This window comes from Marmota monax, unplaced genomic scaffold (assembly GCF_021218885.2).
Source record: "Marmota monax isolate L192 unplaced genomic scaffold, Marmota_monax_Labrador192_F-V1.1 WCK01_AAM20220418_F8-fsc00062, whole genome shotgun sequence".
NCBI classification, from domain to species: domain Eukaryota; kingdom Metazoa; phylum Chordata; class Mammalia; order Rodentia; family Sciuridae; genus Marmota; species Marmota monax.
The window spans coordinates 7,155,657-7,182,296 of NW_026695221.1; the positions used below are offsets into that span (position 1 = coordinate 7,155,657).

Genomic DNA, 26,640 nt, shown 5'->3' on the forward strand with positions numbered 1-26,640 from the left:
GGAAAATAAATAAGGAAACTTGAAAATAAATGTAGAATATAATAACTAATTTTTATCTAACTTTTTCCTTGGACTTTAATTGCTTATATGTAAATATTATGTCCATGTCTTAGAGAGGGAAATAGAGGCACAAAAAGGTAAGTAACTTGTGTAATGATATTCAGAAAGCCAGTAGGCAAAGCAAAATTAATCCCAATTTCCAACTTCTTAGTGTACATTATCATGACTAATATTATAAGTTACCATTGAAGAGCTTAACAAGAAGCTTCCATTAAGACCTAAACTTGCAGGTGCAAAGATGGACGAAATTTGACCAGGGCTGCCTGCTTTTGTCAGTGTAAGGACAAGACATTGACTGAGTGGAGGTTTTCCTTGCCCATCAGACCATATAGAACATGTGTTTAAAGTTTAACTGCTCACAGCATGACTTTGTGTCCACAGCTGTGACTTAAATATTTGTCAGAATGGTTTCTTTGGGTTGCTTCATTTCTTATGTGTGTGGGGACTACTAGTGTGGGATCTTTTCTGGCTTCAGTGATTAAGCCAAAATTTCCTTTCTGCCCATTACCAAATTTATGAGAGCCCAAGATTGGCAATAGGGAGGCAGGGTATCTGAACAGGAGTCAAAAGGCCTAGAATATTTACCTGCTTTTTTTTTTTTTTTGACTATGTTAAGTACCAAATTAACATACACTTTGAAATAACATTGGCTTTGAGTTTCCCTCATAAGTGTAAAGTGGGATATACTGTTGAATTGCCCATTCTCAGATCTTAAATAGGCTAAAACCAAACACAGCCATTGAGTTGTTCCTGGTTCTTTCTTGGTGTGCAGTCCGCCGAGAAGGGGTTGAGGACACCAAGACTGTGTGCCAAAGCAAACACATTCCCAAGCCACTTAATTTTTCCTCTCCTTCCCCATTCCACTCCACCTTCTTAGTGAGGTGAGCCTAGTTCCAGATAAGAGTTCTAATTCTGGATATCTGCCCATTTATAGGAATGAAAGGAGCAGCCCCAATGCCTTTTCTACACAGGAAAGAGAGTATCTGTCCAGTGGGGGGCTTTTATTGTTCTAAGAGATAGGAAGAAGCTTTGTCCTTTTCCAGTATGGACAGTCTTTGTATCTTCATCAGTGTAGACAGAAGAGCAGAGCTACCAGGGCTATTAGGATTACTTGAGCGCTTTGCTCCCAGGTCCCCACTGACCACACTCCATTAGTGATGAAAGAACCTAGTAGTTCAGAGCAGGGACTTTGGAGCCAGTCTGTCTGGGTGTGAATCCCACCTCATCCACTTAGGGGCTGTGTGACTTTGGGTAATTACTTAATCTCTCTGTGCTTCAGCTCCTGCACGTGTAAAGTGAGTATAATAATCATTCTATTTCATAGGGTTGACATGAGGATTAAAACTATGAATATATGCAAAGCCTTAGCAGTGTCTGATTTGTAATAGATTCTTTTTAACTAGACAGCAAATTAACAAAAAAAATGACCTCCACTGGTATAGAATGTATTATATACCCCTTTCAATATATTATTATTTGAGAGGCAAAGAGAGTAATGTTAAAGAAGACTTTATTGCCTACTTTATTGCTGAGATCTCATGCCAATGAAGCTTCTGTGCTCCAGAGAGCAAACACAGTGAGCAGGTAACTTCTAGAGTGTCTCCAGGTCTAGTTGTCACAATTAGAGGTCTAGGGGCTGGTCAGTCACTTTGGGAGATGGAGGTGTCAGTGTTGTCTCAAAGCAGGAAGTTCACCAAGTTTGGGGTCAAGGAGGACAGAATTGGTAGAAAAGTGGAGTTTTTCCATTATACAGGGTTGAGAAATGCAGCATGTCCAGTTATTATAAAACATCTCACATTTTATTTATTTATTTGGTTGGCAGAGCTTGCATTCCTGGCATTTTTGGTTGGTTTGTGTTGCTGGTATTTTTTTTTTTTTTTTTTTTTTTTTTTGTCTGTGTAACTTTTTTTTTTTTTCCCCTTAAAGAGGCCAGACCACCCTGGAGGAACATTGACTCCCTCTAGTAGACAAAGCAGCCCATGGTCAACTTCCTAAAGCCTGGCTGGCTCTGGGCTCCATCACCATCCCTGCAAAACCTCTGCAAAACAGGGATGGTTAGTGTAGGTCAGGATTTTCAGGAAAGAGAGTCTCCAAGTTTCAAAGAGTATGGAAGGTTACTCTCCAGTGGCAGCAATGACAGTATATAGACATCTCTGTTTGCAGAAAGAATAACCCACAGCTATGGTACCATTCTCTGAGCTTGCCTTGAAGTTGGATTCTTGCCAACATTTACTTTGGGATGAGGGAGATATTATTTTCAACTTTTTTTCAGATGAAGAAAATGATATTCAGAGAGGTGCATATTTTGTGTAAGGCCATACTTTAGAAACTTACAAACTGATGAAGTGTTGTAGGCATTTTGTTCCTAAAGTAAAAGTGCCACATTATTCTTAGGAACTCTGGAAATTAAAACATGGGTGTTATGAAAAGGCAGTGCAAGTTGGTGCTTTGGGGGTTCAGGTGGTTTGGGGTTTCAGAAAGTACAAGGGTTTCCCTGCCATCTCTGCAGTCAGGTGGCTTCATTGTTACCTGAGTGCTCCAGACTGCTTGGGGAAAGGGTGTCCCCAGGCCTGGCCATCCAGATGTGTTGCTTTAGGAAGATAATTAAATGTTCCAGCAACACTGACCTCAGATGGTTGAGGAGAGAACTAGGGTTCTTGTGTTTTCAATGTCTTCCAGATGTCCTTGTCTGGCTTGCAGGTGGGAAGGTGGTTATGTACGTTTCCAAGATCAATTTTTCCCTCACCCTCCAGATTCTGCCCATTTTTCCTCCTCTATGGGCCATGCTGCTTTGCTCACAATTGAATGATGAAACCAGCACACGCTTCATTTTCTTAAGACAGCTGAAGTTTAATTTCCCTGCTCAGAAAGAGGCAGTGGGAGTTATATTTGCTGTCCAAGCAGCAGATAGATTTCATTTTCCCCCTAAGATAATTTTTTAAAGTCCATTTTGAGTGTCAGTGCATGTTGTTTGGAGTTGTCAAGGTGTTCCTTTCTTAGGAAGAGAAGTCCCAGGATTCTACCTGCAGACCTGCCAGCCATTCACAGTGCATGGCTTATGACGAACCATATTCCCTGGCTTCCTTTCTATAGCTAAGGTATTGGTTCTTCTATCACCACATTATGGGGGGTGTGATTCCAATTACTTAGCATCCTTGCATCCACATGGTCAACACAGAGAGAAATTTGTATATGAACAACCATTCCCACGTTTTATATAGCAGCTCCATAATGACAGTGTGGTCCCATTTCTTTGCTCAGAATCTCTGATAGGATTTATCCGAGTTTGCAATAATTCAGGGGTAGAAATGTCAAGTCTGATCCCAGATCTGTCATTTTTAACCTGTCATGTGTTTTTACCTACCCTTTTTTCAATTGGGTTGAAAATATCTTTGTTGAAAACTTCGGTGGATGTTTTCCAAATTGCATCAATTTCTAGTTGACTGCTTTTCTGAAGCCCTATTGGTGTTACATTTTTCTTTTTAATTACATAGTTTATTGTCTCTATGCAGAAAGTAATTGGTATATAGTGTAGGTTGTGGTAGGTCTGATTTCATTGGAAGAAAACCATGCTTACAGATACACTCAAAATATTGCTGTGCAAGCCATAAATATTTATTATTTGTTCAACTTTGTTAGATTTTCAGGTTCTTCTCAGTTGATAATTTAGGGTTTTAGCCTGACACTTGATGCTCCAAATGTGGATTCTTACTGCTTCTATATAACTTTTTTCGGTTGTGATTTTCTATAACATTCAGTTCTATCTCCGAGAGTTGTAAAATATGTACCTAGAGAGTGTTTTTAGGATTGGGGACTTTCAGGCTGTTGGATTTCAGAACCTGATGGTATTTAGATAGGAGGATCTTATAATTTATCATCCAAACTAGAGCATTCTTGAAAGTATAAATGAGCACTCTTTATAATACCAGAATGATAAGACTGAAAACTAGGACTCTTCCAGCAGACAAGGGTCACTCGATTTAGACACTAAATTTGGATCATACTACTCTTTAGAATGTCTTCTCTCAGTTGCTAATCTGAGGGTTTAAACCATGCAAAGTAAGTAAACAAGACCAGATTAAAAATTTGAAGCAATTTAAGTTCATTGTGGTTTCCCCCAACTTTCAGCTGTATTTTAAAATTTGTTTTTGACACATAATATAATATTTCTCAGCGCCTGAGAAACAAGTCAAAATCAACCTCAAACAAGTTCACATCAAGCATTTGAAACCTTTTGATAGCTCCTGGTAGCTGTGATAAGCTGTTAACTTTTGCTTTGCAAGGTTCTGCAGAAGGGCCATAAACTTTGCATGTAGAGTATGTGTGTGTGTGTGTGTGTGTGTGTGTATGCGTGAGGGGGATGATCTTTTGAGTTGGGAAATGTCATCATTACATAAGTGAAGACAATTAAAATTTTTGTTTTGTTTTAATGTTTGTACAAGATGAGAAGTTTTACTGCTGAGATAAAAAGGGGCAAAAAAAATGTCTTTAAAAAAAAATACCATTAAAGTGATTGAAAACAAAAACAAAAGTAAACAAGGCCTTGGTTCACCAGGAGAGGAGGAGGGGAATGATGGGTTCAATTGCAACATCTTTTTTGGCTACAAAAAAAAAAAAAGAAAGAAGGAAGAAGGAGGGCAGGGAAAGAATAAGAAACTGGGAGAAAGAACTAATGAAAGAATGAACAGACAATAATAAATAATTTTTAAAAGGAAAGAATTTGAGTGGTGTTTCCTAGACTTTTAGAAAACTCCCCATCTGGACCAAGCATTGCACTTGACTAGAAATCTCAGTCTCAGGTGGCACAGTGGGCAATCTTGGGTCTGCTGTTTTTGCTTTTTGGGTGTTTCTGAATACTCTAAACCCATCAGGGTGTATGACTCGCCAGGGTGACTCCAGTGATCTTATCTGTGTGTTCCAGGGGCTCCCATGGCTAATAGCATAGGAGGACCAGGGTTTGGATTGATGAAGATATGCATGGATCAATGGTTATTCGTAGTTTCTGTGCCTGTTGGGCCCTCTCTTTTATCAGTTCTGGAGTAAGACAGTTTTACGGACCAGCATCAGGGAGAACATGGACATTTTTGAAGCATTTGTATGAGGTGTAAGAACGGGGAAAGGGTAATTTTCAACACAGAAGATAACACGAGAAGGCTGCAGGGTTAGAACGAAAGAAAGGCTCTCGTAGACAAGATGGTAAAGTCTTGGTTATAGAAAAAGAAGAGGGAATAAAGTGCAGAGCCAGGACCACTTAAGTGACAACATGTACAATCTCAGGATGGTTTTTGCCTTTGAAAGTGGGGAGATTTTTAAGGACAGAGCAGTGTTATTGAATGGGCTTGTGAGAGATTTTTTTTTTTTTTTGGCATTACTTTCCCTCCCACTCATACTGTTAGTTGTTAAAACCTCTATCTCAGTTTATCAGAAAAGCGTTAAACCTCAGAGAACATGACAGAATCAAGCAGGTACATATTGTCAAGGAACAAATGGAAAATAATCTAGGTCAGGCAAAGTATCTATTAAACTGGGTGTTTGTAGATACATATATTTTTTTTTTTAATTCTTTAGGAACAAACTCCCACTATGTGAAAGGTACTATACCTGTTTTTTTTTTTTCTGTTGAATTTTAATTAATGTTATTTTTGTGTAATTACAGTTCTGTGCAAGGGTAACTCGTTATTATTAATCACGTTCAAAATAAAAATGTATTGTTGAGTACAGTTTCAAAATACCTTTTCGGAAATTCATCACAGGGGATTTTCAGCAAAAAATTTTCATGTGATATACTTTTATACTCTAATGTTTATATATTTTCCCTATTTGATATTTCTTGCCTAAAATTTTAGTTAATTCTATACATTATGCATAAGTTGTTTTGCATCATTGAGATACTAATTAAATGCACAGAATTCAGTGAGGGAATCACACATGATGAGGAAGACCTATCAGCAAGGTAGAAGATAAATATTGTATATAAAATGAATAGAGGGTCCACTCTGGGAATCCAGCACCAGCTGGAGGGTCAGGAGACTTGGATTCTGGCCATGATGACTTTACACCTTTCTGTGTGATTTTGGGAAAACCATTTCATTTTTTTTTCCTAGTACTCATTTACCTTCTTAGTCAAATAAATTACTTTGAGAAGATGACCTGTAAGATGTCTCCTAACACTGTTACTTTAGGTAACATTTAAAATAATCAAAGCTTGGGGCTGGGTTGTGACTCAGTGGAAGAGCACTTGCCTCACATGTTTGAGGCACTGGGTTCAATTCTCAGCACCACATATACATGGATGAATAAGGTAAAGGTCTGTCAACACTAAAAAATATTAAAAAAAAAATAAAATAATCAAAGCTTGCAAAGAGTACTGACTGTCATTCAAGAAGTGGGCAGTTCACTAAGTTCTGCCGATAACAAGTCATTTGGGGAACTGGGGGTGCTTTTGTAAAGGGCAACTTCTGAAGAGAGGGGTTTTAGGAATTGATGGGGTTTTAGGAATTGATGCTGTTCTTGTTCACTGTTGGAGAAACTGAGGCACATTGTCTTGAAGTGATACTGGATCAATCGTCATGCCTTCCTCCTGGTCTTGCAATGTGTAACAGCTTTGTTTCTCTGTAAGCCTTTGCCACAGTGGCAGCAGAAAGCAGCTCCCGTGTGGGGTCGAAGCTGGAGGAGGGAGATGTAGGTTAGGGGTCCTGTAAGTGAAGTGGCCATCCCCAGTTGTGCCCTCAGGCCTGAGCACATGGTCTGAGTAATGAGCTTATTTCATTCAAGCTGCCCCTTCTTGTTGCTCGGCTCTGTTGAGAAACAGTCCCCTCCTGCATCAGGAATGCATGCTGCTGTGAGCCACCTCAGCACCTCTTCCTGACAAACCCAGTGAGTCAAGGCCCTGCTGCCTGTTTGCAGAGGGAAGGGCCCAGGCCTGCTTGCTGGGCTGTTCATAGGATAGTGCCTGGGCAGTAACCAGCTGACCCTTGAGCAGCACAGGCTGCAAGGTAAGGTCAGGGATAGACAAGATAGCACCTGCTTTGGCTCCCGAGCCTTCCAGGAAGCTACAACTAACTGTGTTTTGGGTGTGGTCAGCATAGGTCTCCTTGCTTTTCAAAAGCTGCTCTTGTGGCAGTGGAAGTATCTTTTGCCTGCACACTGTTGCTGTCTGAAATCTCACTTTATTGATGTTATTTCTACATTTTGAGCAGAATCTGTCACAGTTACCCTTTTCTTTGAGAAGCAAGGACCTAAATTCAGCAAGCCAGTCTTTTTGGGAAACAACAAGGAAAACTGCCGACGACCATAGGACAGAGTTTATTTACTGATGCTCATTTCCATTCATCATTACTTTTCATGTTGCCTTTTGTTTTTCTATTAGATATTGGATGCTAACTTTGTGCCAAAAACCTCCTCCTTTTACTCTAATACATGATATAAGAGATAATTCCCCTTTTTCAGATAAAGAAAAAGGTTAAACAATTTGCCCAAGGTCACTAAGCTGTGGAGTAGAAGAGTTTAGATTCAAACCCAGCTGTAGCCAATTCTAAAATTGGGCATCTGCTGACTTCAGAATTCTCAGAGGTATTTGGATGTTTGTTGAATTGGGGTGAAATACTAGGATCTGTTATGCATATTATTTACCAATCCATCTTAATACTTGGTTATACTCTGGTAGGTAGTGTTTGACTTGTGCCTTTACCACATTTGAGCTCATAGTAATCTCTCAAGTTACCCACATTTTACAAACAAGGAAATGCGCAGCAGGGATGCCAAGTTGTTCTCCCAAGGTTGCATAAAACAGTTGCAAAGTTAGAAGATGAAGCCACAGTTCACTGAATGCCCTGATATTTGCATCCAGACACAACCATTTCAAATATTTCTTTGTTTTAATGAATATTGAGTACATTCACTTAAACATTAATAGCAATAAACGGTAGTATGAAGTCAAAGTATCGACAAGACATCCTCTTCTCCTTGGTAGAGGTATATTTCCTCTGCATACTTTACATGTACTTAAGGAATCCCATGCAGTTGGCTGACTATTGAGCCTTTGAGCAGGTTGCATGGATCCCAGTCACATAGGATACAGACAGGTTGCACTGATATCCATTATAAAACGGCAAGATAGTTCCTTTTCAAGAAGGAACAGGAAGATGAGCATGGTGATGCACATTTGTAATCCCAGTGACTCCAGAGGCCAAGGCAGAGAGGATTGCAAATTCAAGGTCAGCCTGGGTAACTTAGTGAGACCCTGTCTCAAAATAAAAAATTAAAAAGGGCAGGGGATGTAGCTCAGTGGTAGGGTACCCTCAGGTTCAATCCCTAGTACCACACAGACACACAGAGACACACACACAGTCCTCCCACCAAATAAAGAATGTGAGCTACCCCACAGACTGCTAGACAAATATGTAGTTTCCCTTTGGGAAAAGTTGACCGTGGACTTGAAAAAAAAAAAAAAATATATATATATATATATATATATATGTATATAAAATTTAAAGAGATTTAAAAATAATTCCTGTTCAATCTCTATATTCAACTATGAGGCACATTGTTTGGGTCTTCTGTGCTAGTTTACCCTTTTTAGCAAAGAAGATCCATTAAAATGGATCTTCTTTTTAATGAGTAGCAGCAACTTCAGGTAGCTGGAGGAGTGCTTTAGGAAAAATAAAATAAAAAGCAGAAATCTTTGAATCTCACAGTGCATGTTATAGGAAAGAACTGTGTCTAAGAGGCATACAAAAATTAATGGTATCTTAGGTGAGTGATTTATTTATTTTTCCTTTGTTAGTAAGTGTCTTCTGTGTCAAATGGAAACTAACAAAACTATGGCACTAGGTATGAACATATAACATATCTATCTATATCTATATATCTCTCTCTATATCTATCTCTATATATAAACACATTGTGTTAGGAAGGTAAATCTGATACAACTAGGCTAATATAATTTAATACAATGTATATATATATATATATATATAATGTATAAATATATATTTATTTGTATAAGTGTGTAAATACATGTTTAGCAAAATTGTATTGGATTATCTCCCTAACACAATGTGTTGCTCTTATGTTCTTAGCAATAAAAGTAAGCTTCCTTCCCACCTCTATCTTATTTTGGTCATGTGGGAAGCCAGAGCATTCCAGAGCCAAATGACAGGTTGTTAGCTGGGAATTATTCCTTGGCATGTTGCTGTTTCCTTGCAAGTGGGTATAAATCGTAGGTAACCAGTGGTATCCTTGGGTGCCTCTGGATTATTGGGAAAGAGGAGGTAGCCATGGGAAATAGAGGGTAGTACATATGATTGTAGCAAAAATACAAAGAAGAATTTTAAATTTGGCTTTAAAAAAAATCTGGCACTTTTTAATACTTGCCAAGAAAATTTTAGCACTTGTAAAGTAAACCCTAGAGTGGCCACAAAGTATGTCTCCTTTTTAAACTGGAGGTCAGGCTCCTGATTGAGTGCCCTCCATTTGGAACAGCTTTGGGTCAGACCTAGGGTACTTGATCTTGCCATTGCCAGGTTGAACATTTTCTATGCTATTGACTGGACAGGTCTGCATGGGTGGTCATCCCATGTCCCTCTGTTGCCTGGAGAAAGAATCAGGACACCTGAGTCTGTTTTCACCCTGAGATACCAGATGATTTCTGCACTCTGTATTCTTCTTGAAGTAGGTTACTTCCAGTGAGCGAGCAGCCTTTCTCTGGGAGAGAGTGAGAAAGATAATAAGTTCACATTTCAAAAGTGCTCTGGAGTTATTGGCGATTCAAAGAGTGTTATTAAATTAGTGGGAGATAGGATACAGAGTGGTGATGCTGTATACATAAGAACTTCCCAGGGTGAATCATGCACATGTGTACAGGAAATGCATCCTTGATTTCACATAGATTAAGAGTTCAATCTTACACCTTCCCTGGGTCCTAATGGAAATCAAATGTTCTTTAAAACTATTGGGTGCTTTTTTTGGGTCTGTATACATTGCTGTGTTGCAGGTATGAGGAATAAGAAAAGTTAGTATTTATAGAGCACCTACTATGTGTCAGGTGCTTTACAGAAATAATCACATTCTTTAAATAATCCTATAGTGTTGGTGTTTTAATCCTCATTTTTGTAGGTAAAAACTGATTTCAGAAAGGTTCAGATAACTTGCTCAGGGTCATACATTTTCAGTTACACATTTGGACTTAGATCTTTCCTAATTATAAAGTCCTGCTTACTAACAACCTATTCTGAGAGAAAACTTGATAACATTCTTTTTAAGAGGCAGTATGTTCTGGGCAGTATGTTCTCTTTTAGGCTCCTCATTATCATTAGGGTTAGGAAGAAAATATACAGCTTATCTATAAATATTTACCATAGAGATGTGCAGTAGAGGGAAAGGGGGAAAAAGCCCCACAGCTCACATAATTTCCACAGTGCATTTTCAAGTCCGAGATGGACAAAGAAAGGTGGCTTACTAAATTTACTAAACTTGCATGTAGCATTGGTCCTTTGGCCCCCCATTTCCAGATTAGGACTTCGGAGAATGAAGTGAGGGCTCCACCCATGCTTGAGAATTTTCCAGGGAGGGGACATTCAGAGACACAAGTCTAGGCCTTGAGGCCACTTGATGCAGCAGGAATGTTTGTAGAAAAATAAACACGCACATGGAATGAATCAACATCTACATGGTGGACCCGGAGTTGACCTCAGATTCAACGGAGATTTTTTTTTTTAATAATAAAGCACCTATTTCTGGATTTATGAAGGCTTCACTTAGGGGATCCTTGTGGTTTTTCTACCTTCGTCCATACTCTTGTGTGATGGGTGGGTTGATGGAAGAACTTTGAAATTTCATGCTGGCTGCAGAGTCTCCACAGGATTTTGGGTGCTAGGTGGACAAACAGTGACTTAGTTTTGAATGAGATGGGACCCTAATGACTTGTCCTGGACTCATAGGGCTTTGCCTGGCATGTTCTGCCTCTGGTATGGCATAGGCAGTGAGCAGTGAACAAAGATGAAGCAAATCTCCAGTTGCCCTTAGATGCCTTTCTTTGTAAGAAAATAGTATTTTCAATGCTTTTATAGGCCAACCAATTCTGGAGAGATAATATTTGAATTTCCAAAAACTGGTACAAGATACACACAAGTCTCTTCCTACACAAGCTAGTCACAATATTTGTGAATCTTCCCCAAATTCCTATTCCAACAGAGACTAAGTGTAATTCTTCTCATTTAGTAATTGGTACTTGGTTCTTGCCTTAATTTCTCAGGTAGATTTATTTATGCCATAGGTTCCTTTTTTTCTTTTCTTTTCTTTCTTCTTCTTTTTTTTTTTTTAACCATAATCTTACTGTATAGAGAAGTTCTGTTTTTCCCATTTGGTAGGTGAGATCTCCAAGTCAAAAGATTTACACTTATTATTATTATTATTTTTTTTTTTTAGAGAGAGTGAGAGAGAGGGAGAGAGAGAGAGAGAGAGAATTTTCAATATTTATTTTTTAGTTTTTGGCGGACGCAACATCTTTGTATGTGGTGTGAGGATCGAACCCGGCCGCACGCATGCCAGGCGAGCGTGCTACCACTTGAGCCACATCCCCAGCCCCTGTTTTGTTTTTTTTTTAAATCGTAAATTATCTTTGTCCCTGAACCACACCACCTCACTTTTATGATGTTGATTATAGTAATATTCCTCACTCGAGGCTGGTAACACAGCCCTGGGTTTGAATTCAGACTTACTACTTACTAATTTGTCCTCAAAATTATTTAACTTTCCTAAGCTTTGCTTTACTTATCCTTAAATGGAGATAATAATAAAGAGCTTTCAGGACTTTTTCAAGGATTAGAAATAATTCCTGTAAAATCCTTTTTCACTGCCACAGGGTCTCAACCAACGGTATTATCATTATCTCTCAGGCTACCAAGTTCTGTACAAATGTTCATTGCTGCTGACGCTCTTATTACTTCAGTGGTTGTTAAAACTGTGGTTACTGTTAACCTGGTTACAGAAAATTTTCCACTTGACACCCCCATAACCAAGTGGGCCAGAACAGTCCCTGCGGCCAGTTATATTATTTTCCAATCCCTCTCACGCATACTTACCATGCCTGAGCTCGGGGTTGGGTCAGTTTCCAACTCTGAAGCGTTATTTTCAGGCATTACGCTGGCCTCTTCATCGCGGCAGCTTCTTAGAATGGTTATCAGGACCCCAAATTATTTTTATTGCTGAAATACTCCTCTCTGCCTTGGCATCCTTTCTTTCCTGAGAGGTCACCTGGGCATAGAAGTTTTAAAAGGGAAGCTATAGACTGATAACACAGAAAGGGGCTCCCCTTTTCCCAGGTGTCATTTCCTGAGCCAGGCTGCCCTCCTCAAAGTGAAGGTCCAGGTTAGTGAATTGTTTGGCATCTTCCATAAGATACAAAAAAATATGGAGAAAAGCCCATTGTCTTTTTTTGCCCTGTCTCCTGCCCATCCCCTACATGCGTGTTAGACTATCTCCACTCTGGCTGACTTTTCCTAAAGTGCTATGCAACTAAAGAAATCTGTAGGAACCGTGTACTTCTGGGGTTTGCCAGTTGCTGATTGCAGTGGTTGATTTACAGCCAGAATCTGGCACCTAGAAAAGGGGATCGTGTGTCTTTAAACAGCTGTGCGCCAGTGTGTGTAAATGTGCTTGCTAATCCAGTGACTAATTCAGTATATTATAAAGAACCAATGAGCCAGCTGCCAAGGCAGGGCTGGATCCCAACTGGAGTGGTGTGTAAGGCCCAGAGAATTATTTCTTGATTTCTGACACACACACACACACACACACACTCACACCTACACACACATACACACACACAGGCACACTTCCCTGAATTTCATCTTGTCTATTCCCTGAACCAGAGTCAGCACTTGCCTTTTCTGGTTCCTGCCCCTCCTGCTCCTCCTCCCTCCTCCTCCCTGTGTTTACTCATCTGCGGGTGGGGCCCTGCTCAATCTTAGTCAGGGCCAGGGAACCAATCAGAGCTGCTTCAGGGCATTCCAGGGGACCGAACTCACAGATCCCTCTCGGAAAAGAATTTCCCAAAAAGATCCCTTGCCGTCACAGTATTGTGACTACACCTTCCTCAGTTCCCGTCCAGGGATCTTGCGCCCATGTTTGTTTGCTTGAAGTTCACCTTCTGTCTGCCCCTCCTCTGTCACCTCACTGGGGTTGGGAGAGAAACCTCCAGCCAGGGAGCAAGAACCAGAGTCTGAAGAATACTTCTTTCCCCAGTGAGCCTTATAAAAATGCAAGTGTTGCTTTGGAAGGAGGCTGGAGAGGCCTTTGCTGGAATCATTTGTGGGCAAGGTTTTTGTTTGTCTCTGTTAGTCTGTGGCCTTTCCTCTGAGTCTTCAACATAAGTGGTCCCAGAAGCTGCCCACACCAGGTGTCTGCCTCTGGAAGTGGACCTTGCCCAGCTGCTCCCACAGTGTCCCAGTGAGCATAGCCTAGCTCCTGTGTCAAACCCTTCCATGTGTCAGAGGTGGGTGTGGGCCATTTCATCCTCTCTCTGTCTGCCCCTCTCAGTAATGCCATCCACCCATTATTGGCACTGTCCTTGTCACCTTATTCCCTCCCACCCAAGACATCAGCAGGCTCTTTCTGGCTCTTCTCTCAGTATTTCTGGAACCCAGCCCCTGCCCTAGTCTCCATTGCAAAACATCTCACATTAGCCATCATTGGAGTGTTGTGAGCATGTATCTATCATTTGTGTAATTAGGTGCCATTTGTTTTGCTCACTAGAAGGGAAACTCCAAATGTAGGATCCATGGCCATCAGTCACCACACAGATCCCATTGCATTACTTGGTGGGTCAGTAGATCCTTCTCTTTTAAGATTTATTGTTATTTAAATTGAGATAAAATTCACATGACAAAATACACCATTTAAAAAAATGTAGGTTTCAGTGGTTTTAGTACATTTAGAGTTGTGCACCATGTTGCCCACAACTAATTTTGGCATCTTTTAATCACCCTAAAAGTAGCCCCATGCCCACTCTCAATCCATATGTCTTTGTGAGTTAAAAAATTACTGTTGGGCTGGGGTTGTGGCTCAGAGAAAAACCGCTTGCCTAGCATGCGTGAGGCACTGGGTTTGATCTTCAGTGCCACATAAAAACTGAAATAAAGGTATTGTGTCCACCTACAACTAAAGAATAAATGTAAAAAAAAATTACTGTGTAACTGGGAATGAGGACGTGGACCCCTGTTCACAATGAGAGCTTGGAGCACACACCTGGGTGAGCCCTGCACCTTCCCATCTCCAAGGACCTTGTCAGTTCCTTCTCCATCCTCACTCAAGCTCAGGCTGCAATGAGCTGTCTTCCTTGGTTGGACTCCATGGTGGAGTGAGCCAGTGTACGTCTGGGCTGGGTGGAGATAATGAGCGCTTTTACCAGCTGCGTGCAGACAGTTCAGTACGGGGAGCTTGGGCTGTGGTGGCTGCAATTTCCTAATGGCTTCCTGATGAGGCAGAGCCATTTATTAGCAGCGGATGAGGGCTTTGCATCCTAGTCTCTCCCCTTCCCACCTGACCCAGGCAGATGGAGAGTGGCTTCGGCTGCCTGCCTCTTGCATTGATCCCTTTTCCTCTGCTCTCCACCTATTGGTCTGTCTTGCCCATTGATCTGGAGATTGGGTTTGCCTGGCTACCCTGTCAGCGTCTCTTGGGTTTGTTGCTGGAAGAGGCATCGAGGCTGTCTGCTCTGGGCCTGTGTGGGCGAGACTTTGGGGCAGCAGTGGGATTGCCAGGATGCTGCAGTCTGTGTGTTTGGGGCCATTAGGAGAGACCCATTGTGAAAAGGAGAGGGAGAAACCTGTGTGGGATAAAAGAAATCAAGGCTAGGTATGTCTTTCCTTGAAGCCTTAGGTCTCTGCTATCTGTATATATTTGCATTTATAAGTCGAGCGGTATTTTTGTGTTGCTTCAGGACTTCATGCTTTTTTGGGCTAGACAGTTTTATCATAGACACAGAGGCTCAATTCATAGGCCTGTGCCCTTGATTTTATGTCTTGGCTTTGCCAGTAGGGTTTGTTGTATCCCTCTTGGTTACCCTGTTTGGCACACCAGTGGGGCTGGGATGGCAGTATTAGCCACCAAATGACATGACTCATTGTTCTCCTTTCAGTGAGTTTTAGATAAAAGTTACTGAAATCACCTGTTCATTTTCACTTTTTTCTGGATTGATAGGAATAGCAGCCTCACATTTCAGAGCTGGTATGCAATTGAAGTTGGGCATCACAGATTACTTGTTTTATGATTCCCTTTATACAACAGGAAATCTCTGTTTGAAGGAAAGTCTTCTACTGTAGAGTCTGTGACTATTCTTACTCAAAACTTAGAACCTATATTGGAAGCAGATAGCTTTGTGGGTCCATTGAATCCTATCATATTTGTTGGATCTTTGGATGGGCTGTCCCTCTATGGTTCTTAAGAACTAGGCAGGAATAGTGTATATCAAGAATGATGAACCAGGGCTTGCTTATCATGAAGACCTGGAGGACACTCTCTCTCCCAGTCCATGGCAGTAAGTAAACAGCAATGGGGTAGAAGAAAAAAAAATGACAGGGAGTCATAGGGTCTAGAATTAGTAACCATGTGACCTAAGGCTATTGGTGTCAACTCTCTGAGATTCATTACCCCATCAGTAAAAGAAAAAGTTTGAAGTAGATGATATCTAAGTTTCCTTCTGAGTTCCAGGAATAGCGTAGGACCCTTGACCAATGACAGAGTTCAGCTTTTCCTTCTTTTTCGGCAGCTTCCTTTTCATTCATCTTATAATAGTATCTGGTTGCCAGTAGGGAGAACCTCCCTCTGAGGAGTTGTTAAAGTTTTATAGCAAATTCTGAAAATTCTTATTTTCTGCTTTTTTGGCTACAGATAAGGGTTTATGCATCACATAGCCAGAGTGAGGAGGACAGAGCAGCAGAAATAAGAAATGTGTGAACATTTAAGTAGAATGCATGGGTTGGTAGTTACTCCTCCAAGTTATAAAAAAAAAAAGGCCAAAGCTGAAGAGAATAGAGGCCAAAATTATACATTAAGTAGGTCTGCACAAATCACAGAGTAGCTTCAGATGACAGGGTTAGTGGTTTGGGGAGAGTAACCATTCTCCCTTCAAAGTTGGTCTCTTTGGGTCCTAAGTACCTTGTTAGTAGCTCTGGAAACTTCAGCTAGGGCTCTAAAATTAATATGTAAGTGTCTCAAATAATAGGATTTTTGGCTCATTAGGGACATATATTTGGGTTTACAGAACTGAGTGGGGGGCCTTTATCTCATAAGTTTTGGAATACATAAAGCCTGAGACTGTAAGCTCCAGGTGTCCTGGGTTGGGGCCATGCCATTTGTTTGAGTTCTGCTTTCATGCAGGCATTTTTGAAGACTGTGATAGGTGAAGAGGGGAGCTGTCTCCTGTGCTTGCCAAACATGCTATGGTTGGGAATTTTTGCATCTTCTCTGATGTCAGCCTTGCTTCAGGGTAGAAATGTCTCTCTCCTTGCCTTTTCTCCATTCCAACCATGTGGCTCCCATGTGGCTGTCTTATATTACGCTGGGGTGAGTCAGCAGGGCCCTTGGAAAGAAAGGAATATTTAGCCTGTAGGGAGTTAAGGGTGGAGAGAAGTAGAGGAAGCAGTATTTGAATGAAATACTGAATGAGGTCACGTGGCCCTTGCAGCCGCTTGGATCTTTCCCGTGTGGTGTATTTCAGATGGTCAGTGCTTCATCTGGGTTTCTGTCACTACCATCTGCATAGAATGAAAGATGTACTGGAATGTTTGTTTGCTGTCACCTCATGCATATTATCTCTTTTATCTCAAAGTTCAACTTTATTAGGGTGCCTTCCACATGGTCTGAACCCTGAGCTGCTTGACTCATGGACTTGTGAAGATAATGAAGAGAGTGTGGGGTTGGGGAAGGAACCTAGTTCTTTCCATGTAACTAGTGTCAGCCGATGACCCCAGAAATGTCTAGCCCTTGCCTCTCTGTGTTTAAGCTTTTAAATTATAAAGCATTAAATGCTTGCCACTAGTTCCCCCTCAATATGGAAACAATACCTGGCATATTCGCCATGAAATATCTCAAGCTATTTAAATGAAAAGGAGGAAAATAATCTTATTTAGGACTCCTTTCTACCCACTCAAATATTGGTTTCTGGAATTTCACCTTTGGCTCTAACATGATTTTGGAGTGATAATCAATTTTAATTCTTCCCAACAGTGTTATTTATATTCTTAATCCTCCTGCAGGTTTACTCAAAAGGGCCACCAGTGATCAGATTGGCCTGCAATAGACACCAAACTGAAAATGCATAGCATCTGGGCCCTGGAGGATGGCACAGGGAAAGAGGCACAGGACTGAGTCCCTGTGGACTCAGTCCTTGTCCCTAAGGAACAAGAAAGGAAGTCAGTGACAGGAAGGCAGAGGCATGGGTGGAAAACCAAAGCCACTTTGCAGGAGAATCAGTATTAAGTCCCGAATTTCTTGCTTTTGGCAGATCCCAGCTTTGCACTTAGAATTCTTATGGCTGTAATGTGGACTGGTCCAGGGGATGTGGTTGCCGACTGTTTGTTGTGCCTTAATGCCATGAGCTTTGGTGACACTCAGGATAAAGGAGGTGACTGCCCGCAGGGTCTCATTCCTATGCCTCTTTCTCTGTGCATCCTCTAGGGCCCAGATGCTATGCATTTTCAGTTTGGTGTCTATTGCAGGCTAATCTGATCACTGGTGGCCCTTTTGAGTAAACCTGCAGGTGGATTAAGAATATAAATAACACAGTTGGGAAGGATTAAAATTGATTATCACTCCAAAATCATGTTAGAGCCAAAGGTGAAATTCCAGAAACTACAGAAACCATCTACAAGGGCCGAAGGTGAGGGAAAGAAGAGATTTCCATTGAGATTCCTTGCACACATCTCTGAATATCAGCTCTTGGCCTCTTTATTCAGCTCCAGAGAAGTGAGGAGGGAACTTTCCCATGGAAAAACTCTTTTATGGTGTCCCTAAACATGTGTAATTAACAGACCGATAAGACTGTTGGCTCAGGAACCATAGAGCTGACCTCCATCGATCCGTTGGTTTGTCCTTGGCATCTCCGCCTTCCTGTGACCTCTGTAGAGAGAGGCCTTAATTGCTTTGGGCTGGGCAGAGCAGCAGCTGCCTTTCTGAACCAACCCTTCTCAGCGGGGCTGTGCTACAGAAGTGGGCAAGCAAACTTCTTCTCTCGGCTAAAGAGATCCTTTGGGCTAAGCAGGAGCTGTGTGAGCAAAAAAGAAGCCCATTCCTAAGCAGGCAAAATTCTTGGTGACCTCATCTTCCTCCTAGCTCGGGTCCAGTTGGAGCTATGCATACAGGGCAGACTTCCAGTTCCTCCTGTCTGGGACTCACTGTGGCAGATATAAATAGACCAACACTTTGTCTGTAGCCATTGTTCTCTTAACTGCCCATTGTTTCTGGAAGCAAAGCTTTGCTGTGCAGCAGCATGCTTTCTCTCTCTCTCTCTCTCTCTCCCTCTCTCCTATCTCTCCACTCTTTCCCCCTTTTTTTCTGTGCCTTTCTCTATTGTGCAAAAGTCTGAATCTCAGCTCAGCCATTCCCATCCTGTCTTTGCATTTGTCTGGTGCTTAGGGAGAAACTGAAGCGGGGAACTGACTTCATATTGTAGAGCCGCTGGAATATCGTGGCCTCATCTTTTGATTTCAGTAATGCTTTTGTCTCAGTTTTTCCGTGATATATTTGTGGTCGAGATGAAAATATGTGGCTCTGATGATAGTAAAGTCAGGAGGATTTGTAACTCATTGAGCAACTATACCCAAAGGGTCTTGATTAATGTGTCAGTGTCAAAGTAATGCACGGTCTCTCGTGTTATGTTATGGGGGCTCAGCACTTGGTCATTGCCTTTTCAACAACATCAGGGGCTTAGAATAGAGAAAGACGCAGAACACATACTTAGTAAGCTGCAGCTGGTGCAAAGATGAGATGGGTAGATGATAGGATGAGGATGGATTCATGATATAAAAAAGTGTCTACACATGGGCAAAACAAACAAGGTGAAGTTTAATGTGGAGAAATGTAAAACTTTACTTTGAGGTTAATAAAATCCAGTCAATAGGTGCAGAACAGGCTCCATATCAGTTTATATGTGGGGGGGGGTAGCAGTGTACTTTGAGTGACTGTTAATGTTGTCCTAGACTTCACTGACCAACGCTTGCAGGATACAGTGATCAACTTGGTCTCATTTTGATCTGGAGAAGTATGTTTGTCTGTAGACGCTTATGAAGATCTTTAGGGACATAGAAATGCTTCTAGGTGGGGGTGGGTGGCCAAAAACCATGTCATCATGAGTAGTTTGAGGAATCTGGGAGTTTTAAAACCTGGACAGAAGATATGACAAAGGAGAGCAGTTGAAAACTTTTAGATAAGAAAGATTAAATTTGCACACTGTGTCTTCAGCCAACAGAACTGGGGTTGATGGATGGAACTCTTAAGAAGGCAGATTTAACTTAATGTGTAGGATCACTTTTTAATCATTATTGTGGCTTATGAATGAAATGGAATGGCTCAGAGAGGGGAGCAGCTGGTGTCTGAGGTGAGGTGACTTCTGGGGACAGATGGTGGGTTTCCCTAGGTTCTGCCATTCCCTGGATCACCTCTCATTCCTTTGTCGATTGGGCAGTGTGGGCTGCATGTGTAGTGCTTTGCTTCCACACCAGTGCCTGGCATAGTGAGAATCTTTGTCTCCTACACTGGGAAAATGGAATGAAATATTTTTATTTTTCATCGTGGTTTCCCTGGGTTGAAAACAGACAGTCGTGCTGTGTGAATGTGTATGGGTGTGCATTTTCCTTTTCTGTCCAGATTTATTTATTAAAAGAAAAACACATCTGCATAAAAAAGCCTTAGAACTAGGAAGAATGTCCACTTTGTTTTTCTTTCTGTAGCACCAAGACATGTGGGGTTTCAGCTTCCTTTGAGGGGTTTTTGAAGACTGGCTTTCATCTCAAACAAGGCTTTTTCCCATTGGAAAGACAGCCCTTTTTTGGTTTAAAAATGTATTTATATAATGTATAAATAAATAAGAAAGTGGGGAGAGAATTTCCTTTCAAAACTTATGGAAAAGTGTTGTTTTCTGAACTTGATCAACTGAGAGTAAGTGGCTGCCTCCTCCCAGCCTGTCCCTATCCTGCTTTCTCTTTTTAATCTGGTTAAAATTTTTCTAATATTCCCTTCTTCTGCTCTCTGCTTTCCTTCCCTCTGTGCCTCCTTCTCTGCCAGCTCTTCCCCTCTTTCTCTTCCCAGGTCCTGCTTCCTCCCTGGCTGCCCATGTCCCCCTCCTCCTCCTCCTATGGCCATGGCCCATCTGTCCCCAGCTCCTGTCTCCTTTCTCTAAAGTCTCTCTTCCTTCTGTCCTTCCCAGGCTAGCTCTGAGCCACTGGAGCACCCTCTGGAAAGAGGCCGGTCTCTGTGTTTGTTTCCTGCGTGGGAGGGAGAGGCAGGCCTTGAGAAAACAGTTCAAAAGTGCAGAAAAACTTTACCTCTTCCAGCCTAAATAAATGGGCTCTACTCCATTTGTTTGCCCAGATTTTTCCTTTGCCCAAAAAGAAAACTCCTGATCCTCCACCTTGACCAGTCCAGCCTTCCTGGTGATTTTCAGGACCCCTCCTGGCCATGTCCACTTTGTCCCCCGACTAAGTGCCAAGTAGGCCCTGGGCCGGGGCTTGGTGCAGGCCAGTGCTGGTAAGATGTGCAGCGGTGCCTGTAACTCTGGGTTGTACTGCTGTCTGCAGAAAGTCTCAGTGATGGAGGCTCTTCTCATCTGCAGAAAGCACTGAGTCTCAGTTTCCTTGCCTGTGGGGAAGAGGTTTCACTTGGTTGTTTTGAGGGTCATACTAAAGGATTGGACAAAATGCTTTTTAAATGAAGAATTCTGTCCAAATAGCCATAGTGATAAATATAGGAAGGAATAAGTGAAATTAAAATCAATTGGTTATTCCAAATTAACTGGCATCTTTAGCATCTTAGAGGTGGAAGCCTCAAAGACTGCTAGGAGAAGCTGGGATAATAGGAAGATGTGGGACATCAAATGTTTTCCATTTTCTCAGGTGGGATTATCCATGTCAATACCAAAAGCCTGACTCAGTTGTGAGTATTTTAGTTGAGGGCAAGGTAAGCGTTTCCCTTGTTCAGAATAGGGCTGGGAGTGTAGCTCAGTGGTAGAGTGTTTGCCCAGCATATTACAGGCCCTGAGTTCCATCCCTAGCATGTGTGTGGGCACGTGTGTGAGCGTGCACACACCCAAGTGCATCATGGGATGAACCCATTGGATGCAGTATGGCTGGCTGTAGAGCTGCAGGAAAGGGTCATGCTCCCTCTTCCTCCTTAGTGATGTGGTGGCTGGGACTTTGTGTTTTTTAAGACAAAGAAATCATACTGCTCTGGGACATTTTGGACTTATAAAAATAAGTTATTTGGTGAGAGTCAAGTGTAATCATGTATATAGGAAATGATTTGAAACATGTGAAGCACTTTGTACATGGTTTGAAGTGATCATTCAAAACTTTAAGTTATTCTTCAAATCTCTCTTTCTCTTTTCCTTCCTTCTTTTATTTCTTCCTATCTTTTTTCTGCCCCCAGTACTGGGGTTTTTAATCAGAGTGGCATTAATTTAAAGGCCCATAAATGACTATGGTAAAATGTAACTTGAGTTTTGGCAAATTCCAAATGTAGAGAAAAGAGTTTTGAATACAAAATTATACTTTGATTTTGTGCCATATTGATGGGAAGTTTTTTTTAAAAAACAGAGGCCAATTGGATTCATGTAGCTGTGAAGTGTAGTCATGGCAAACATATTTCAGATAATTGCCACAAAAGGATGAGGAAGAGGTATGAAATTAATCTGTTAAAAAAAAAAAGAGCCAGTTTTAGGTGTTTTCAATTTCCACTTCTGTCTCAGAATCTGATTTTCCTTCTTTTTTGCTCATTTTCTCAGTTGTTTGTATCTGGAGAAATGGTCACATCCCTTCTCCTTGTTGTCTCTCTAAGCATTAGGTAGTACAATCGTGTATTTTTTCAGTTATGTTTTATAAGATGCCACCAATAATTTATTGAGCATCTACTATGTATTAGGTGTTGGCATTTTCAAATGCCTTTCATGTAATCCTCATTGCAAGGCAGGTAGAGCATGGTACAGAATGAAAGCAAGCTCCATCTCAGGAGCTTTGAGACTGTTTCATGTGCCTTCATTTGCCAAAACTGCTGGAGATAACACATATCTAGAAGTTTTTCTAGCAGGGCACCTTCATTCAAATATCTCCTCTCTTTCTGGCTGTTTGCCCAATGTTTTGGGTGGGAGATTTGAACTACTCTAAGGAACACAGAGAGAAAATTTAAATGCAGGACCCAGGGGGTGGTTCTGCTTGCTGGCTTGGATCCTGGAACGGAAGAGCCTTTCTGGGCTTCCCTGAACACCTGGAGTTGATTTGGGCCGTGCTCTGCCTTCCAATACATTTGCTGAGGTGAGGATGGTGGAGGGGCTAGGAAAGAAATAAATCCAGTGATTAAAAATAGCTTTTGCATGTCAGGTGCCTGAACGAATTTGGGAACATGCCTGCAATCCCTTTTGTCTGGCAGGTCTGAACTCCGGCGCTGCCGAATTACAACTGCTTTCATTTGTTTTTCCTGCTTCCCTACCATGTAATGGTCAAGGGCTCATTGGAACCATGTGTGTGCCTGGTGAGTCACCAAATCCTCAGGACTTCAGTGGTAATAATGTGTTAAAACTCCTTTTGGGGGATGGGGCAGGGGGTGGATGAAGGGAGAGAGGGAGAAGTCTGAGGTCACTTCCTACAGATGTTCAACGTGTCTGGCTGTCTCTGCAGGCTTCTTTCTCAGGCCCTGCTGCAGGACCCAGGGCTGGCTTCTTGGTGCCATTTGGAGCATGCTTTGTTTTGTAGCAGACCATCTCTTTTGTCCTAGGGCAGCTTCCCTCTGCGAAGAGGCGTCTACCTCAGAGTTGGCACGTTGTACCCAAACAGTGTGCATTCGCTAGTGGCTGTGTGCATTGGCAGAACAATTGAGATGCTGTAATTTGAGACTGGCTCCCATTTTGGGGCAGTCTCAAATTGGGGATTTTATGTGCAGCTTCTTTCTCCTTTCCTTGGAGTGGTTTCTAATGGCCAATGTTTTGGAGGGGATTGGGTATGAGAGAAAGGCAACCAACCAGGTGTAGATTTCCCTAAGTGATGAGAGCCCATTACAGGTATTGTAGTGTCCCATTGTTGGGTGACAGTGATTGACTGTTTGGTTGGATGGGTAGCACTGAGCCATTTCTTGCTTAGTTCTTGCTGAGACAACATTTCTGCTTGTCCCCCACCACTTTGTCACATCATTAGTTTTATGAAAACCGAGCCAGGGGCTGAGGAGGGACACTTCTCTTCCTTCTTTGCATTAACCTCAGCCAGAAGTGTTATGGATACTATTAGCTCCCTTGGATGAAGTCCTGCCTGCCAGGCTTCTAGTGCCTCTAGTGGAGGAGCAAAAAGACACTGGTTCCTGCTACTCTACTTCCCCTCCATCTTTTCATGAATGAGAGAGGGCAGTGAGAACATGAACATCTTTATTGGGTGCATCCTCTTGGAGGCCAATAGCAACTTCTCAAGGACAATCAACTCTAGAGCCATTGCTATCAGTCCCTGTGGCCACAGTCATTTCCCCACTTGGTCGAAAGGAGTAAGGGGATGTTGTCTCCTACACTGGGGCTTGTTTTAGGCAACTTCATCATGGCCCTGTGGTACTTTGAAGTTGTCCTTCTGGTAGTTGTCAGAATCTTCAGCTTTTTTTTTTTTTTTTTTGGTATGTTCTAGTTAGGGTTGAAAGTTCATGAGAATATGGGCTGTTAGGAAGAATCTTCACTGAAGCCTTCTGCATGCAGGATGTAGGCGTCAAAGGGACCAGCTACCAAATTCATTAGAAATCATCCTTCTCTGATCCAGCTTTATCAGCTTCCAGATCATGATGCTGTGGCTTTAACAGAAGTTCTGTGATGGGTCAATAAATGAACTGTAAACCTCAATGTAAGAACTAGGGGAAATAATTTGAAGCTATTTTCTCTGTCCTTGAGTATATCATCCTCTTGCAAGCTTTCATATCATGATCCTCCTTTATCTCCAACAATCCATCTGAAAATAAATTATTAGTGAAATGACATATTGCTTGGGATTGGCTTTGTCATTCTTCACTGTGGTGTGTACATGTGTGTATGAGATGAAATTTTAACTGAAAAGGTTGGTAGATTCTGAATAGGGGTTCATGATACAGTTCCCTCTACTTTTATGTATGTCTTGAAATTGACAAAATGAATACTGTAAAACCTGATGAAGGATAGACACCACCTCTTAACTGACGTCGTCGTCTTCTTCGTTTGTCTCCTCCTCCTCCTCCTCCTCCTCCTCCTCCTTCTTCAATAGTGAGATGGAACTGTCCTCCTCCTCCTCCTCCTTCTTCAATAGTGAGATGGAACTGAGGCAAGTGCTTTTCTGCTGAACTATATCTACAGTCCCTTAGCAGATCTCTTTTAGATATGAATTGAATAAGTGACTTAGTGAGAATACACCAATTGTAAAAGTGAGATCAGAACACCCACTTTTTTTTTTTTTTTTGTGGTGCTGGGGATTGAACCCAAGGGCTTATGCATGCAAGGAAAGCACTCTACAAACTGAGCTATATCCCCAGCCCAGAACTCCCACATTTTGACCAACAAGCCAAGTCAACCCCATGATGTCCCTCTCTTTTTTCCTTATCTTCAGAATCCTGTTTTTTCATTTGGAAATTGTTCTTTTCCCCCTACCCACATAAACCAGAAGAGTTCTTCCTTTTGTTTTAAGAAACATTTCATTAAGCCTCTATATAATTAATTAACCTTATATTATGTACACAGTGGCCCATTAGGGTGGCTCAGGAGAATGCTAACAGGGAATGAAGCCAGGTTGTCATTTAACCTGTCTGCATCATGTGGAAGGAAGGAAGCTTCACTATCCTTAGTCCCAGGAAAGGAGAAGAATACAGATGATTATGTAAATGGCTTTAATAATGTCTTTATGGGGCTAGCTATATGAAATGCAGGGTTTCTTGGAATAGTTTTTAATTTTGAATTAGTTCTTCAAATTTATCTGTTTTTAAACCAAGAAATAAAAGGTTTCATTGTTTCTCAGCTCTGATTTTTTTTTTTTTAATTTGTGGTCTGTTCCTATTTGCAGTGTAATAGAGCAGAAAGACCCCGGCCTTTAAGAGTTGGAAGACTGGCTTCTGGCCCTGGTTGGTCTCTCCCCGCTGTGATTTAGGCCAAGCCTTTAATCTGGTGGAGTTTGTTTCCTCACCTGTAAAATGAGAATCTTGTATATACCTTTCTAGGCCCCTCAGAGGTAAAACAGTATATGTGAAGGGTCCTGGTAAACTCTATAGTCCAGGTAAACTTTATAGTTCTCAGATGTAAGGCACATCATTCATCCTTGTGTTTGGTTCATGCTGCTCTGATTATGACAAAATCCAACTCACATGGCTAATCTCGTTTTAATCTACTAGAATTTGTCCCTGTATAGTGGTACACAAGGCTGGGACATATGCCGTGGTTTTCTTGTCCTTAGCTGTGTCCCTTACCACCTAACCCTAGGATCCCAGCTACTCTAGTCTTCTCTTTGTCATTTGTTAAGAACATAGAGAGAAAATTGGAGGCCAGTGAGGCAGTCTGTCTTGAACTTCTGGCTGAACAAAAAGCCAGTTCAAGTTTAAATTCTATGTAACATTGTCAACGTGAGCCACCCAATTCGGAGAACTCGAGAATGATATAAAAAGATGCATGAAACACCTTTGAAGGGTTCTTGGAAATGGAACGGCCATTCACTTTGAGTTGCATATGAGTGAATGGAAAGCCCTGTTTTACATTTCACTTGAAACATGTATGAGGTGGTTGGGAGTTGGGCCACAGTGAAAAATGAGCCCATGTTTCCCGCCTTGAAAATGCCATGATCTCAGTAGGCCCAGCAGATTCAAGGAGAGCGCCTGCTCACACCTGCCTCCACACTGCGCAGTCTTGGATAGTGATTCCTGTATTTATTTAGTACAACTTCCCTCTCGGACACCTAGGGTTATTAAAATAAATATAAACTCAGATTTAGGATCTTAAAAAATGACGAGTGGGCAAGAAATCTAATTATACCATTTGTGTTACCAATATCCAGTGCATGTGTTGACGAGTATCCACTGTACACTGTATTGGCCTAGTATTTCTTCAGGTTGGGTTCTCAGCATTTTGAGACAAATGTGTTATTTGAATTTAGCATATTGTAATTATTAACACAAAGTCCATTTCAGTATTTTTCCATAATTAGTTAACATCTATGGAGGTTCTGATTAAATGTCTAAGTGCTGTTCCTAAATCTAGAACTATTTGGTGTCTAATGTGAAAGTATTATAATAGGTAATGACAAAAATGTTTAAAGAATAATAGAGAGGTCTGCTTGGGGTAACTATCCTGTAATGATTTCATCATCATTATTATTGATCTGAGTAATTAAC

At 41.5% G+C, this 26,640-nt stretch overlaps 1 protein-coding gene across 5 annotated transcripts in view; it reads left to right on the top strand.

Annotated features, from left to right (window-relative positions):
• The window catches only part of Ets1 (ETS proto-oncogene 1, transcription factor), a 130,389-nt gene that overhangs the window by 67,406 nt on the left and 36,343 nt on the right, over positions 1 to 26,640 (top strand). For 2 of the 5 annotated variants that reach the window (XM_058575281.1, XM_046432663.2), the window contains one exon: positions 22,699 to 22,800. The exons of the other annotated variants lie outside the window; for them this stretch is intronic. In XM_058575281.1, coding sequence (XP_058431264.1) covers positions 22,699 to 22,800 — 102 coding nt within the window. The remainder of the gene's footprint in view (positions 1 to 22,698; positions 22,801 to 26,640) is intronic. 5 annotated transcript variants of the gene reach the window in all.